Consider the following 18,159-nt stretch of genomic DNA (forward strand, 5'->3'; position numbering starts at 1 on the left):
CAAATCCGCACCGCGGGACACCACTTGTAGAATACCACAAGGCTCCTTTGTTATCCCTGCTACTCTTCCACATCTTTATGATGCCACTAATCAACTACAACTACGCAGATGAGACCCAAATCATCTACATAATTGACAATAAACAAGAAGAGAACGCAACGCTAATAGACTGCCTAAAAGAACTCTAACAATGGATGAACACTAATAACGTCAAAATCAACCCGGACAAGACGGAAATTATGATTACATCAAACAACCAAGGAAACAATCAGTACATCCAATGGCCCACAAAACTGGGAAACCCACCCACTCTATCTAAAGTTGTAAAAAACCTGGGAATCCTAATGGACAACGACTTAACCCTAGAACCGCAGGTAAACGTGATAGTTAAAAAATGCTTCTTACATCTACACACGATCAAATGATTCTACTATTCCTCTCCTTCACGCACAAAACACTGGCCATCTTCTTCCTCATCATGTCCAGGATAGACTACGCAAACAGCATATATCTCGGAATGTGGGAATCCTTACTGAGGAAACTGCAACTAATACAGAACGCAGCTGACAGACTTCTCCTCAAACTCTCAGGAAGGGACCACATTACACCAGCGCTAATGATGCTACATTGGCTCCCAGGGAAAAAACGAATCAACTTCAAAACAATGTGCATAACACACAGAGCAATTCACGGCCTAGGAGCGGAATTCATACCATAGAAAATCACCATCTACCAGCTGACTAGAACACTTAAATCCACCGACGCCACCCTCTTAGAACCTAAATCATACACAAGGAAAAAACTTGGTGGCTCAGCATTCTCTTGCTTATCCATAAAACTTTGGAACGCTCTCCCAAGAGAAATTCAGGAAGCTTCTAAAAACCTGGCTCTTCAGCTCCAAATAGGATGCAAACAACTGAAGAGCATCCATGCAACATGAAATGAGCACAAAAATTAAAAGGAGTTCATAGTAAGCGGTAAAGCCGGTACAAAGTGAAGGGCAGAGGAGAAGAGAGGCGTCTGAATGTGAAGGTTGGTTTTGAGACCTGAATGCACCCATCCTAACAGAGGGCCAAAGATGGAAACAGGGGAGGGAGAGGTGTTTGACTTTACCTGACCACTGATGGAGGACCCAAGTTTGAAACAGGGGAGGGAGAACTGTCCCACTTGATCAAACCACAGAGGGTGTGAAACACATCACACATAAAGGAATAGGGCTAGACACAGAATTCATGCAACCCACGGGCTGATCACAGGGCAAAGGGAACACACCTCCCCTGGAGGAAATCATGGGGCTGTAATTCCCATATTCCAGAATGATCGACAGAGAAAGGGATAGAAACCACACTTAGTCAACACAGCAGGGGTAGGTAATGTACTGCCACTGTCACAACTGTACTAAAAACTCACCATTCTGCATAAACCCCTCAAACTCTGAACTAAACACAACCATACCTCCACGGCATCAGAAACCGCACATACTTCACAACACCACAACAACGAAACAAACCACACATTATCTCGCCCAACACACATGGTGGACACCAACCAAAAATCACCCCTACGCTCAGTGAGCGGTGTAACCGAGCTGAAGCTGCCAACAGCACATCAGAGCTCTCTTGCTCTTTTCCCGCTCAATCCTAATAATCCACCCCCGCCCTCCTTGCATTACAGATACGCCAGAGTGCCAAGAGACCACGCAGGTGGCAACAGTGCACGTATAAGAACCTTTAACATAACATTATATTACATGAAGTGAACCTCAACTCAGGTGGGACAGTGTCCTTAATTTACAGCAGCACACGTCTTTCTATGGCCTGCATAACAAATGTGGCTGTTTCTGTGAAGGTGAGGGGTTCCCCGAGCTGCTCACAGGGGGTAAAGAATTCCCTCCTCCTGACTTTATCTGGCTGCTGAATACTAGTTTTTGGTAGAGATTTGTGCCACCGTATTGTGTACTACCGCCTCTGTGGGCCTTTTTGGTGTTGCAAGGGCTTCTTAGCTTGCATCATGGATTTAGAGAGAAATAAAGATGCTTTTTGGCCAAAAAGGGGACATCACGGAAAAATACCTCTTTTGCCCGTTTCAAACCAACTCCTTGATCTGAGGTGGAAAAGACAGTCCTCATTATTCTTAGTGCACTTTTGTCACCTGATTGCCGTACTTATTAAATTACCATCACCCCCAAAGAACATCTGCGGGGCTCTGCATGATAAGGGTTTTATCGCAGATTTTTGTAAACCTGAATGCAGTTTTCCAATAAAATATACATTTACCGTTTTGGTCATTTAAAAAATGTAATGTCCATACCTGTTTTGAGGGTGCAAATGGAGTGGGAACCGTAACGCATCCGCCCACTAGCGTACCAGGTGTACAACAGGCGCAGAAGGACCACTTCTACCGTCCTGTCTGTGCATTACATTGAAGGGCATCAGAAGATGGGCATCAAAGATCCCCCCGCTTCACCCTCTTTGGGGTACCCCTGCAGGCATTTCTCCACTAAATAAAATAGATGAGGTAAGCCATACCTTCTCATACGAGAAACAACATTTTAACATGCTGGGTTTTTACCTTCACGCTTTGATTGGAGGTAGAAATTGGAGAAATTGTTATGATACGTTTGACCTCCTTACCCATGTGATGGTCACTGGAATATCTCACTCGAAAATACTGCATGACCCAAAACCAGGCAGGCAGGAAAAACAGGTGGCATTTGAAATCCACATTGTTTTTAGTTTTGGCTGTTATGTCAAGCTGTAAGCGCTGCCTGTAAGCTGAAACTATTGGCATGGGAAGTGACGATATGAGATAGATGGGACCTGCGCGGGACAAACAGTCTGTGGGTGTTTGTTGGCTTTTTACCCATGTATGACACCGCCAATGGCTATGCTAATCGCGCTGTCTATTCACAACCACTGCTGCCTCTCCCGACTTAGTGCTCACAACTCTATGATCTCTTTGAGCTAGCTCTGAGTTTTTAAATGAATGCCAATGCTATTTCAAAGACATCTTCTTAAAGGTATAACTGTAACCCTACTTCTTTTGTAGTACACATTTCTTAACCAAGTGTGCCTTCAGCCACTTGAGTTAAAGGAAATATGTGTGTCCTTGCTTCTGTTCTGAGCACTAAATTCCTGGTTAAAACAAGCACTAGCAAAGCTAACTATTGCGGCTGTAGCAAGGGCTCAAGAACGGCATATGTCATCCACTGCCATAATATGCCCAGGTATTTGCCACCTGTTGCCAGCAAATACCAGGTAGCAGCATTATGACAGTGCATCGAAAATGCTTATCACGAGCCTACGCTAAGGCAAAACTGTAGGCTTTGTCAATGCTTGATATATTTCCCACCTCATTGCCACACTCCCCTTTCCTCCTACACTGCAGTAGTCTTCTGGCTCGTCGGCATTTAAAAGTGCCATCCCAGTGCATGGAGGATTGGCTCTTTCATGGAGTAGGTGCAAATAACGCTAATCGTGACATTGCTTTCTTCTTCATCATCTTATACTAAAGGAACCTACAGAAAACAATACCTGCACAGAAGTCTGTCCAGTGCATCTATTGGCTGTCCCCCAACATTGGTGGCATTCTTTCAGCCAGGCAGGTCTTATTTGTGTTCAATCGTGACCTGTCTCTTAAATAAGAACTACATTCTCTGGTCCCACTCAAGCACGGCCATCTTGGAATGGTAAATGTTTCAGTCCTCTAGGAATCCTGAAGGTAAACAACGGAGTTTACGGGAGTTTATTGGAGCTCCTTAATGATATGAATAGCTACAAAGTCAAAACGGTCTGACAAGCTCCTTAGCTAGTTTATATTCACGCCTTTACTAATTGTATTTTGAAAACTAAAAGAAGCTAAATAACATAATATATTGACATATATACACATTTCAGGAGATTTCTACTTAACAATAACTCCACTGATTGGCTTAAATATGCTTTAGTCTAGCTCTCTGCCAGAACACGTATCCCTAAACGACATCGGGCCTCATTACGAGGTAGGCGGTAGCCATGGTGCTATTAGCATCATGGCTAACCCCTTACCGCATTCCGGGTCCGGGTTGGCGAAATAGGGACTTACCGGGTCATTCCAACCTTGGAGGACCCGGTAAGTCCCCATTCCGAGAACCATTCCCCATTCCCATTTGAGCCCCCATAGGGGGCAATATACAGCACACTTTCTGAGAAAAATTGCCTAGAAAGCCACAGTGTTTGCAATTATTTTGTGGGGTAACACCAATCCAATACATACAAGTCACCAACAGTGCACAGGGACATTAACGCTTTGCTATTAAAAATACCATGCCACAATGAAAACATGTCCAACTGGCTGCACAATGTAGACCAGTGTAAACATGTAATAACAGTACAGTAAAGCATGCCAGGCCACATTCGGACATACCTAGACTGGTTGCACCAAAATGCCAGTCGAAGCAATAACACTCATCAAGAAGAGAGCACACATTCAAGGCAGCGTCTCTTCGGCCCCTAAAAACAGGTTGAATTCTGCAAGGAACTGGTCAATCCTGTTGCAGTCTCTACCTCTCTTGTTCCCTCAACAGGCCCTCTGTACGGCTTTGGCCTCTCACTTCTCTGGTAAAACTCAGGCCATCCTGTCCTCTATTTCCTCTCCCTCTTCATTTCTCGACCCCCCTTTGGCCATATCTCCTTCTCCTCCTCCTTTCTCCTGTTTCTCTCTGATAACACCTGACAAGGTTTCTAGACAAGTCCCATCTATGCAAGTGTTGTCCAAACAGGTGCTCCCCTGCTCCTCCAGAACCATCAAGGACCATATTCACACCCTCTCTACAGCGTTGGCCGATTTCTGTAATCACTCTTTTGCCACTGGCACTTTCCCCTATCCCCTTAAGCACTCCCTTGTGCACCCACTCCTCAAGAAGCCATCTGCCAATCCTACCTGCCCGGCAAACTATTGCCAAATCTCCATCACCCCTTTCCTGGGCAAACTCTTGGAAAAGCTAGCCATCTCCCAGTTAACTCTCCACACTGAATCTGTTGGTTGTCTCCATGACAATCAGTTTGATGTCAGAGCTGCCAGAGGCATGGAAACTGCTCTCCTGAACACCGTGAAGATCTGGTTTCTAATCTTGATTCCAGCATTCCTTCTGTCCTCATCCTCCTTGTTCTTTACTCTGTTTTCGACATGGTCAACCACGCCATCCTGATCAATTTATTCCATGAGAACATGGCCATCACGGATCAGGCGCTGGAGTGGCTGACCTCCTTCCTCTTGAACCGCCCCTCCCAGTCCAACTTGGTTCCTTTCTTGCCACCACCTCTCACTCTACCTGTGGTGTTCCCCCATGGCTCTATCCTCTCATCCTGATTTTTCAACCTCTACTTGGCCCCTCTGGCCCACCTGATCTCTACCTTCTCCTCCAATGTTCAGTGTTATGCAGATGACACTTACCTTTCCTTCAGGCTCCCCTCAGCCTTCTCTCTCACTCATTCCTGACTGTCTATCCACGATTCAGGATTGGTGCACCTCCAACGATCTCTGCCTTAATGCCAGTAAGACGGAGATCCTTCTCATTGGAACCACTGCCCCTGCTTTCTCTCACTCTGGCCACCCTTCTTGGGCCCTCTCCCTTCGCCTTCCTGTGATGCAAAAAACCTTGGTGTCAACTTCGACTCCACTCCCTCTTTCTCTCCTCACATCTCGGACGTCACCAAGAAGTCCCACTACCAGCTACACCTCCTCAAAGGGACTCTTCCTTTTCTCACTTTCTCCCAGAAGCTCACTGTCTCCAGAGCCCTGGTTCTCTCTAGACTGGACTACTGCAAAAGCCTCTTTTTCAATCTTCCTTCCTCTACTCTCCGCCCTCTGCGACTAATCCAGAACAGGACTGCAAGACTTATCCTTGGCCTCAAGCCCAGGGATGGTATCTCTCAGGCCAGGAAATCTCTCCGCTGGCTCCCGGTGACTGCAAGGATCAAGTTCAAGGACCTTTGCATTGTCCACAAGGCTATCTGGGGGCGGGACCCACACTACATCCAACGCTCTCTTCTGAAATACCTTCCTTCTCAAGTCCTTTGCTCAGCTACCTCCAACTCTCTAAGGGTTAGACGCTTCTCCAAGCAGAGAGTGTGGGTAGGTCTCTCTCCTCTGCAGGTGTCTCCTTCTGGAATGGCCTCCGTGCCCCTTTAAAACTTGAGCCAGCCCACCGGAAGTTCCGGGAGCAGCTCAGAATGTTCCTCTTCTACTCTGTTTTTTCTTTCTCCCTCCCCTGCTGACCTACCTGACCTACCTGTCTACTGTACTGACTGGTTGCTTGGCTACCATCAGAGTCTCACTGAGTTTAGACTCTTTTTTGATCAGTCACCCTTGCACTGCCTCTGGGCCTACCACGCACTGAGGGGCTGTAACTGTAACCCTACAGTCCCTTGTTCTCCTTGCACTACCCAGAGCCGCACTGCCCTGGATGCACTTACTCAGAGCATTGCTGCGCTGTTTTCCCCTCCCCTCTCCCTTGCACTCCCCCACCCTTTCCGCTTGCACTTCTCGTTCTCGCACTTGCATGATCTGAATGACATAAGGCCCAGTAAGATCTCTGTTTTCCCTCCCTTGTCTTGTCGCGCATTGAAACACTTGTGTACAGGCGTGTTATAAATAACTTATCATATCATTTTATCACAGATGCCCAGAAGAATATACAATGCCGCAGTAAGAAACGGCTAGGCTAGCAGCACCCAAATGGCAGTGTAGCGAGGTAATTACACTTAGCAGGACTGCTTTATCAGAAATGCCCACTTAAAAAAAAGCATACCAAACTTGTGGAATGACTAGACTGGCTGCACCAAAATACCTCTCTAGCCACTCATACCACATATCATGCCTGCTTAGCCTGGACATGGACGACCATTATGATTTATCACACAACCCCCTACACATCCCCAACCTCCAAAATCAGCTTCTCGGCCCAGAATTACCTCGACGTCCCTCTTCCTTGTCCGAGTGCATACGTATGTGGCTCCTTGCATCAAAGGCAAGTACTGACATGAGGAAGAGTGGTACTAGGAGTAATGAAGATTACAGGTAGCTAAGTCAGGCATTACATCCATGTACCTCTACCTTATCCCAGTACTTATGTATGAGGTAAAGTGCCTCATACACAAGTACTGACTCATACACAAGTACTGGGGCGAGGAAGACTAGGGCTAGGAGTAATGAAGATTACCAATAAGTAATCAAGGCATTAAACACAAGTAGGGGTGCAACACCATTGAGCTGACTGGGCTTCAGCACACCCACCTGAAGTTTTGGACTATGTTGACTCGACCTGGCTGATCTACAGAGCAGTTGCCGGACAGAAAAGGACACAGATGTTAAACAGCACCTGGTTTTCGCTGTTAACAAGGGCCCGGCCCAGCAATTACCAACGTACAGCATTTCACCTGCATTCAAATGCCACATTTTTTAGGCAATTGAAATCGTGGTGTGGGTTTAGTATTTGCATGCCAGGGTAGTGATTGGAAGGGTAGAGAGGGAACAGGAGACTGCTCATTCTCACAGCATTTTCATAAGTGGGTGTTTGCAGACTTAAAGGACAGAGTTAACTGCTTGTCACATTGAAGCTGCACTAGAATCGTCTCATTAAAATGCGTAAAGGAATTAGATGACCCTACACAAATAAGTTTGCCCCTCCCCCACTCCCCGTGAAGTTAACGCCTTGACCCAACATTTAAAGGGTTAGCCCCCCGAAATGTAGGTTTTGCTGCGCCCCTGAACACAAGCACACACACCATTCACCATATACAAACACGCACACCCAGCCATCCATACATTTAAGTGTGCAATCTTTCACCATACAGGCAAAACTAGGCACCAACCGTACATTTAAGTGTGCACCCTTTCAACCAGGGGCGTTGCTAGGGGGGGGGCTAAGGGGGCTATAGCCCCTGATCTTTTGGTTGTAGCCCCGGATAGAATCTCAGGAGCTACAGCCAAAAGACTAGCTAGCCCCCAGTCCCAACAGTTCCGATATCAGAATAGCCCCGGGTCTTTTCCGGATCTAGCAACTCCCCTGCTTTCACCATACAGGCACACACACCCAGGCACCCACCCATATATTTAAGTGTGGACCCTTTCACCATACACTCACACAGGCAGCCACCCATACATTTAAGTTTGCACCCTTTCACCATACAGGCACCCATCCATACACTTAAGTGTGCGCCCTTTCACCATACACTCACACAGGCAGCCACCTATACATTTAAGTGTGCACCCTTTCACCGTACATGCACACATGCACACCCATCCACCCATATATTTGTGTGCACCCATTTACCATACACTCACAAACGCACACGTCATGGGGTTGAGGGGAGCCATATTACTTCAAAAAGAAATTGTTTCTTTTTGAAGTCACTCCGACTTCATAAATAAATGATTTCTGTTAAGGACCGAACCATAACGGAAATAATTTCTTTATGAAGGCAGAGTTACTTCAAAAATAAACTATTTCTTTTTGAAGTCATAGGGCTACCCCGACCCCATGACATGGAGGCCTCCAGCCTAGGGTCTTCCATGTCATGGGGTGGGGGTAGTCCCCAGACTTGAAAAAGAAAGTTTCTTTTTGAATTCACTCTGCCTTCATAAAGAAATGATTTCTTTTACGGAAATAATTTCTTTATAAGTGCAGAGTGAATTAAAAAAGAAAATGTTTTTGTTAAAAAAAAAATGTTTCCATTTTTTTTAACTCCAAGCGGGGCACCCTCACAGGGCATGTGGTGGCGTGGACCCACCCCCGCAGGGGGTCGGGGGCCCCCGATACGCCAGTGCACATAGTCAGAGCAGTTCTTGAATGTTGTTGAAGGATCTGGGACATGGCACATTCTATCATGTTTAGCATAATTATGTGTCACCCTGACTACGCAGGGAGGTCATCCCATGCTTACGTACAGGGGGACAATTAATGTACAAAGAGTGCATTATCACAAGCGGTCGCATGCTTGCCCGTAGCCCGGTCACTGGCTACTCTCGCAGACAGCGCTGACCTCAGTTTACCACTGGCTGTGGCTTACTGCCTCTATCCTCTAGCCCTCCTCATATTATCTAACCCCCTTTGGAAGGTCTAACGTTATTATGGACTGTTTTGAGATAATTAGCAAAAGACATCTGCCCTGTCAGAATAGCCAAAACTATTTTTTTTTAAAAAGAATACCCTCCTGAACTTTTCGGAGAGCATAGAAACGGATGTCTATCACACCGTTAAGTCAGACATCACAAACGCAGACTTAAAAGGGTTCCATGTGTTATTACCAATCAAACAATAACAAATCATTTTATAACGATTTTTGTTTTTAATTTGGGGGGGTTCCCGCAAGCCCCCTGTTTCCCCGGTTTTATTATCCTACCCCAACACCTTCCCCACCAGTTGTAATCCCTTAACCCACTCCCCATATGTGCTTTTAACAAAAAATTCGGAATGTTTTTGTTACAAAAGTTATTCGGTAATATCACTGTATACCCTAAAAGCCTCCACTATCAACTCAGTGACCTGGATACGAATTATGCAATCACTATTGAAACCTGGTCATCCTATACTTTGAGCAGTGGACTAAGCTTGATGATCTCCGAGCACACTGATAACCCCCAATGGTTCACTAAAGGGTGATGCGACAATGTACACACATTAAATCCAGGCAAAGAGTACAATGCTCTGTCAATTCGCAGAACTCTCTGTTCACCTTATATACTATGGGTCTTTACCAGCAACCTACCTCGAGTTCCAAATCACCTAACCTGCCACAGTTACTACACCCTCCATTCCAGTACACATACATATACTAACCTCAAATCCATCAGTTTAAATGCCCACTCTCGGACAGGAGCCACACCAAACCTTTCATCTCACTAAACACATCCTGACTAGCACCCCCGGTATATTCCATACACCCCACATCCTTGGTTCCCTGGTTTCTATACCTCCGGCCAATAGGTGAAGGGCTCCCTACTCTTGTGTCTAAGATGCATATCCCTTTGCCCCCACCACAACTTCACAAAAAAGCATGGGGGGATCACTAGGCTTTTTATCAGTCCACAACCTTTTACAGTTCCTCCCCCTAAACCTGACCCTGGTCAAAAGAGTCGTATTGAGGCCACCAACCCAAAATCAGCGACTGGCGATATCCACATTGACCTGATTAGTGCTAGGTCAGTGATAAAAAATGTCTCCAATATAAGAGAACCATGGAAATACATAGGATCACTTGTTTAAGGATCACAGAAACCTGATTTAAACTGGCCTGCTCCTCTATATCAGACATCTTGGTTCCTACGGGCTTCAAGATTCGCTTTCATTACGGTACAAACAAAACTATTCGAAGGTTGCCTGATCTGCCAGGAGGATATCCATTGAACTGAGATGAGCAGAAAAGCATGCTGCTCATTGAAACATCTGGCTGTTTAATGCCTCTTGTTCGCTAATACATTGGTCAATGTGGGGGATAGCATGCAGACCTTGGGACAAGATGCATTTTTCTTCATTGCATGGGCTGACTTCATGACCTCTCTAGGGAATTTGTTTAATAACTTCCTCACCTTCGACGATCGTAGCACTTGTTTCAACCACTCCAGCAATACACCAGCTTCAAACATCTTAGTAAGTCTGCACTAAGTATTTGGGGATGTGCCACTAGGGCTTCTCCCAAGCACTCTGTTTTGAGCCACTAATGCTACTTTCGCTAGAGGTCGATCTGTTGGCCTCCTTCTTCTCTTCAAGTGCCAGCTTTTTCGGTTCTATGGCAGCCCTGTCCCACTCTATGGTGACCTTGTCCCGCTATAGCTGTTTCTTTAGCGCTAGTTCCCTCTCCTCGAACAGGAGTTTTATATCTGCTACCTCGATAACAGCCTGAACAATTACTGGGCCACTTAGAGACTGTAATGAGGCCTGGGACCTGCGGGATGCCGCACTAGCCCCTGACCTCACTGACACAGGATGGTTGGCGAGAAACACTGCTCATGCTGTCTTCCTCATCATTTTCCACTTCCCCTCCGGAAGGTTTTTTCCGTTCGGGTACACAGGGCGAAGTCCATCCGCTGGGGTCTTCTCCCCAACAGCCCTCACTTCTACCCAAGTTTGGAGGCTGGTCAGCAGCACAGGTTTATTAACCTTAGTGCTGTGGGGAAGTCCCCTCTCTTGACAAAGGATGCCCAGGACATCCACGGGCATGCCTTTTACAGTCTCTATGTCAAGATCCAAAATTATTACAAATACCTAGCAGCGTCTAAACGTTGCCTGCAACAGTACATTTATCATTGGGTGACTAAGCTGTGTGCAAGGCTCCAACTAGATCCGACCGTTTGCCACCAATGTGACGAATCAACTTCACGGGGCACCAGTGGTCCAGGGATGAATATCGGTTTCTAAACCATCAATCAGCCCCACACCTCGAACACACCAAAAGGTATCTGAACAGACAAAAAACACACGCAAATTATAAACCCCCTTGTCCAATTCTGTTAACGTGGAAGGAATGGCAGACTTATCTCCTCAAGGTCGTGGATCATTGATTAGTTGCAACACAGCGACAATTCAATTATTACCCAATGATAAACGGGACTGTTCAGACAAGGTTGTATAAAAATATCTACTTTATTATTATCACAACAGGCAGTTCTAGCAGACTACAAAATACAACCCACCCTGTAAAGGAATGCACAGGACAGAGAGTTTCAAGAAGGAAAAGGGATGCACTCTGGAAACTGACAGGAGGGTAGTCGGTAAAGTAATGAATCACAAAAGTTCAAGGATACTTGATTTCAACACAAAGGGAGGAATAGGTCGTAAAATGTCACTTGGGGCCTTCTAGAAGGACTAGTGGGATAGAACCACAATGTACCTTGTGCTTGTTGAAGTTCTTGGTGCTCGACAGAATTGAGTCTGTTTCACTGTGCTTTGCAGGTTCTGTAACAGAGTTCAAGACAGGAGACGGCGCCCCGCCCCCTGCCATCCTTCACTGCTCCACCCACTGAGACTATAGCACAACAAATCCATCCAGATGGAGCTCAAAACCACGTTAACTGGTAATTGTTATGCTACCTTCTATTGTCCAGCCCACATCCATTTCCTACCAATCGGGTTGATGATAACATTCATCCAACTTTTTGTATTGCTTGCCATTAGCCATGTAGAGCATTTCCAGCCAAATTCTGCAGCAACATATAAATTCAAATAAGATTATGGTGTGTCCCTCTCAGGAAATAAGTCTTACACAATGGCCCTCATTAGGAGTCCGGCGGTAGCCGTGCCAGTAAAACCGGCAGGCTGCCACCGGACCCGTAGTGAATTACCGGCATCAGACTTGCATTAGCACCCCAGTGGTCTGGTAAATCCGGTGCGGCAATTCTGTTAATCCCCATTGGGAATGGGGACCACGGAAACACTGGCACCATGTCGTAATGATGCTGGTGTTTCCGTGCATCTCTGCGGCCGGGTGGTGTTCTGCCCGACAGTTCAGACCTGGCGAGCAGTACAGCAACTGCCCATAGAACTCGTAGTTTGCCGGTCCGGAAAACAGTGCCGGTACGGCAAACATGTAATGAGGGTCAATGCCTTGCATCGACATTTGATAATGTATTAGTAATTGGACTCTGTCTCTAGCCGTACACTGTCAAATAGTTGATAATGTATTAGTTATTGACTCAGACTTTAGGTGTGCTCTATCAAATAGTGTGCATTGGTTCCTTCTGCCTTCTAATGCACCACATGAAAGCCTCCCTGTCCATGCACCGTTTATTCTTAGTTTGACCTATTAGGTGCCAGAGCCACCTCTAAGCCAAAACTTTTGCATTAGGGTACAGAGCAGAAAAATGGCATATGAGGAGGGACGCACAGCTTGTAGGTGTTGTTTGGTTATGTCCCCACCCATTGACTGCCCATGGCCATGCTAATCCCTATGGACAATCCCACCCAGTTCCTGTTCTTCTGCACCCAAAACACCTCCTCGTGGTAACTCTTTAAGCTTGCTTTAATCATGGCTCCCCTGCCCACACTTGCGAGATCTGAATGACACAAGGCCTAGTAAAATTGTTGTTTTGTCCTTCTGTCCTCCCTTCCTTGTCTTGTCGCGTCTAGAAACACTTGTGTGCAGGTGCATTATAAATGACTTGTCATATCATATCTGACTTTGTACTCAAGTGCCTGCCAGTGTTCTTTCAAAGCACTCTTCTGAGAGTTAATGACATAATTGTAGCTGTAAAACAGCTACTTGTATAATAAAAATGCCTTAACCAGGCCTGCCTTCAGCCACTCGATTTATAAGCACTTTACGTGTCCTTCACTGAAGTCCTGTTAAAAACAAGCATTGACAATGCCAACAGTTTGGGTTTTGGTGTAGGCATGGGAAAGGCAATTGCCAGGCACTGCCGTAGTGGTATTAACTGCCCATTGATGGTAGCAGATCAATGGGCAGTTAATACCACTATGGTAGTGCATGTCAATTGCCTTTCCCATGCCTACACAAAAACCCAAACTGTTGGCGTTGTCAGTGCTTGTTTCAAACACGTTCCTGAAGGGTGCCCCGTTCCCTAAAGCCTGCTCCAAGCACAGCCGGCATCTGCCCCAGCGTGCTGCTTTTGTTTTCAGGTACATGGCAACGAAATTCTGTTAAACGTCCTCAGAAGTCAACGATTTTTTCAAGCGCCATGTTATTGCACTTCAGTGTTGCTTTGCATCACTGTCCACTGGAGGCGCACTATCAGCGTCGAGTTTTGCTTTCGCTGGGACTAGCAGCAAGAGAATGGGTGGCCAACATCTTAGATACTAGCATCCCTGGCAGACCTCCTGTGACAGCTGCCATCCTGAGGTCCTGAATAGAGTTCACTTTGGCTAAGGTCACCGGGGCCGAATGTAATGGTAAGTGCTGGTGTGGAGCCAAAGAGGGAGCATAGACATGGAACACCAGCGGCGTAAGGCCCTTTCCCCAGAAGGGGGAAACTGGGCCGCCCTGCTTGGCTATCACATTTCCGGAGGAAAGTGAAGCTGCTACCACCGTCGATAGCACAGGGACACCAATGTCCCAGAGGTTTGCATCCCTTTTCCCAAGTCTGCTGCACCTCTCATCCTTCCTCCTCCTCCTCCTCTCCCATCTTCCTCTAAAACTTGCTGCTGCTCTTTTTTTTCCGCCTTGGCGCTCACTGCTCGCCAACATTATTGGTTGCGTTTTCCCATCTGTCAGGTCAGGTGCTAAGGATGTGTGTGCACAATTTGTCCCAGTATGCCTGAAAGGCGCAGTCGTGGGCCCGTCCCTCGCTTTTCGTCATCATTCTGCTTCTCCTGGGCATGGAGCGGGAAAGGACTGACCTCAATGATGGTCCAAAAGACAAGGGGATATAGAAGGAGTGGGAAAGGTGCCACGGCAGTGTAAGGGTGTGAAGACTATGCTCTACACGGATGCTTCAACACTCAGCAACAATCTCTTAACTCGTGCGTACAATGGACATCTTGTGGTGGTGCTGGAAGGGCTCTTTGAATACATTACCCCTCCTCTCAGAGACTGTACCTCCAGCATCAGCACGCAGATCTGTTTCACACACTGGATAATGGCGCCTGGTGTCCCCGAGATGGTCACTGCCCGCTCTGTGGAGTTGGGCAGCATATCCCCCGCCACCTGCACCTGCGCACCTGTAGACTGAGAGAGACATGAAAGAAGCGGGCTCAGACCCTTCCATAGCCAATAGGAATGTACATGGTCAGAAAAGTGAACGCAATTTTATAGTAGTAGTAATAAGCTTTATTTCCGTTAACAATTAAGCAATAATCCCCGAGCAGGGGGGGAGGGGCATTACCACGTCAGGTAATGCCCCGTAGCCCATAGTTACAGGCCCAAGCAAAGCGGGGGCCTTAACGATGGCTGCGGGGCATTACCTGAAGTGGTAATGCCCACCCCTTGCAAGGAACTTATTGCTATTAGTACCCTGACCCGCAAGACTGGGGTACTAAAAGCATTTTTTTCTCTGTTGCGAAACGCAGCTACAGAGAAATAAAAAGTAAAAAAATGGCCGCCAAGGAAGGGAGAATGTAGTCCGTTCTCCCTTTTCATGACGGCCATTGAATTTAGTAAAAAAAAATAAACGAAACAAAAAAATGGCCGCTATGGAACGAGAGAAGGGACTATAAGTAGTCCCACTTCCTTTCCATGGAGGTGTGCCGCAGATCGGGAGCAGACGCACCGGGGACAGACGTGTACCCGGCACATTCGCTCCCGATCAGGAACAGATTAAGGTAAGTTGGTCAGGGGAGGGAGGGAAATATTAGGTAAAGGGGTGGGGGAGGGGAAGCCTCTTACCTCATTCTTCAGTGAGGGAAGATGGCAGACGCAAGCCCTGAGGAGGCTCAAGGCAGTGAGATTACCATCCGGTAACTCCCGAGTTCTGAGCCTCTCCATTGGCTGGGAGGCTGCCACCCCCCCCTCACCAGGTACTAATGAACCATAAAAGCTGAATACAGAAAATAATATTGAACAATTAATTTCCATTTCAATAAAATTACATGAACATATCTGTGATAAAGGAGACAACTAGCCTAAAAAAGTTCACGTTAAGTAAATATTCACAATAAAGTCTTCTAAATCTAAGCTTTTTACATAACAATTAGCAATGCAAATATTAGTTAGATGAACCATCATTTAGCAGTCACTGTAGCAATACAATAAATGAACTCTTAAAAATGAAGGCACATTTTAAGATGCATCCAGAGATAGTTATTAACATCTATTTTCCAATCGTTCTTTGGCCCTCATTCCAACCCAGGTGGTAAGTTCCCTACTTTACCACCATGGTGTAAACTCTGTTTACACCATGGTGGATGGCGGATTTACCGCCCCATTCCAAGGTGAGTCGGGCAGTAAATCCCCAATCCCCATTTACCCTTCCCCGTTCCCATTTTTGCCCCATAGGGCATAATGGGAGTGGGGAAGGCGCTAATTACGGCACCGTAAATTACGGTGCCGTAATTAGCGCCAAGGACGCTTAGAGCCTTGGTACTTAACGCCTGCTAAAAGCAGGCGTTAAGGTGGAAATCAGGCGTTAAGGGTTAACGGCGCCGACGGCGCCGTTAAACCCTTAACGCCTGGGTTGGAATCTCTGCCTCTAAGCTATTATAAGATAGCTTGAAAAGCATAAAACCTATACATACTAATTGGATTTTTGCAGAAATCCAGGGTCTGAGTACTGTAGTTATATTGTTTAATTTAAATAGCAGTTCAAGCCACTTTCTCTGTTGAGATTTCAAATAAGGACTGTGAGAAACCAAAGGGTGTCTCACTTACTAGTCCCCGGGTATCTCTCTCTTAGGTGGCCAGGGCAGGTCATCGCCTTGGGATCCAGACCCTCGGGGTGGACCAGTGCAGGAGGATCACCGGGGTGAGGTGTTTTTCAAGGAGTGGGGGTAAGGCAACTGATGATGAGACGCAGTATTCCACTTTCCCGTACCCATGCTCCATCCTATTTTATAGGATCCACCAACGTCCCCCCTTTCTACACAAATACCTGGCTGAGAAAGAAGGCGACTGATAGTAAAGAGGCTAACACTTACATATCTCATTGGACATGTCCCGCTAATCGGGTCAGGCAAAGTCAGGCACTTGACTTCAATCACATACATCTGATACTCATTAGCTCTCCCCACAAAGATAAGAGGCGGAACATAGAGAAACACTCAGAGCAAGGTGGAACATGAGCAGGGGCAGAGCTTCTGGGTCAAAGGCGAAACTACTGGAGCGGGACGACCGATCGATGGATTAGAGAAAAGGGTAGGGAAACCTTAAAGATCCCTGCAGAAGACTGTTACTTCCAGGAGACCGTGAAGGAGACGCGGAGAAAGACAAATTGAAGACAAGAAGAAACCTGCATTGTGTTTCAAAGACGCCAGCAACCCTCCTGGGTGAACGACAGAGTTGGGGAGGCGAGGCCAAGCCTGTGGTACTAACCTTGACCCATGAATCAAAGCTGCAGACACAAGAAAGGAACGCACACAACCTGTGAGTTAGTGAAAGACATGAAAGGCCGGTTTGTGTCAAGTAAAGATTGAAGCAGCAACAGTGTATCTCACAAGTAAAGGTTCTGCACATGCTGATGAGAAGCGAAAGAAAGCTAACCATTGATTACATTTTAAGTGGCTGATAACTGTGAAGCCAGTGATACAGAGTAGTGGAATGGTCCGGCGAAACAAAGTAGCCCACTCGAAAGTCTCTGCGAAATGTGAAATGTTTTGTTAGAAAGCGGCAAAGTAAACGTACCCTGGAATGTGTAATGGTCAAGATTAACCCAGAAAAAGTGGAACTGAAAAGGTGAATGCTTGAAGAGAAAGGTTTCTTTGAACGTTTGTGCTTGTGGTACTGAACTACCAAGAACAAGAGAAACTGGGGCAAATAACATGAGAGTGTGAGCTGAAGAGAAAGTCGAAGTGGTCCTGCGTGCGTCTACGGTAAAAGCCTCACACATTTGAAAGTCTTCGACATCAGTAAAAGGACTGAACCCGACTGAGGGAGACCGGAAGTGTGATAAGTTAGGACAAGGTAACCCCTAACGAATGGGCATTAAGCTTGGGGAAGTAAACCCCTGCATGTCCTGTGATTATAAGGTCCAGGCCCGGCTGATGGAGATATGCATTGAATCAGGTGCTTGTTGATTAAGAAATCCGAGCACGGCTGAGGGAGACCTATGCGAACTGCTAGAGCTTTGAGAGGTCTGAAATCGATAGAGGGAGACCTACGTGAACTTTTTGTTGAGCGGTGAAAGAACTTTTGTAATGCTGAAATAAGTGACTTTACCGTAGAAGGCCAGGCGGGCCTCAATCCACGTTTTGAACTGCCCTTGTTAGTAGAACCCGAGCCAGAGTGTATCATCCGGTCTACGGGGGCCGCCTTACTCAGTGCTGTCCTGTCAAACTGGAAATTATATCGTGCCTCCTATTTCTATGAATATATGTATATTGGCCTACGCCAAGCTTCTAACAAGCTACCTGTGAAGACATTTGTGTTGCAAGGTCCTGACCCTAGAATCAATGTAAACCACCATTTTAGGTTCTCTCTCCCTGTAAAGTCACCCCGTGAGTTAAAATGGTGGACGATGTCATTCAGAATAGAACAAGGCCGTCATGACTCCTGTGTACAGCTAATATGTAACTTG

General features: G+C 46.5%; 1 protein-coding gene across 15 annotated transcripts in view; it reads right to left on the reverse strand.

Annotated features, from left to right (window-relative positions):
• Window positions 1–18,159, reverse strand: part of PCBP3 (poly(rC) binding protein 3) — a 307,825-nt gene that overhangs the window by 79,303 nt on the left and 210,363 nt on the right. For all 15 annotated transcript variants that reach the window (XR_011274715.1, XR_011274714.1, XM_069616057.1 and 12 more), the window contains one exon: window positions 14,532–14,660. Coding sequence is in view for 13 of the 15 variants with exons in the window: in XM_069616057.1 (XP_069472158.1) it covers window positions 14,532–14,660 (129 nt within the window). In the remaining 2 variants the exon portion in view is untranslated. The remainder of the gene's footprint in view (window positions 1–14,531; window positions 14,661–18,159) is intronic.

Source organism: Ambystoma mexicanum, chromosome 9, assembly GCF_040938575.1.
Source record: "Ambystoma mexicanum isolate Mex_15411 chromosome 9, UKY_AmexF1_1, whole genome shotgun sequence".
In the NCBI taxonomy this organism is placed as follows: domain Eukaryota; kingdom Metazoa; phylum Chordata; class Amphibia; order Caudata; family Ambystomatidae; genus Ambystoma; species Ambystoma mexicanum.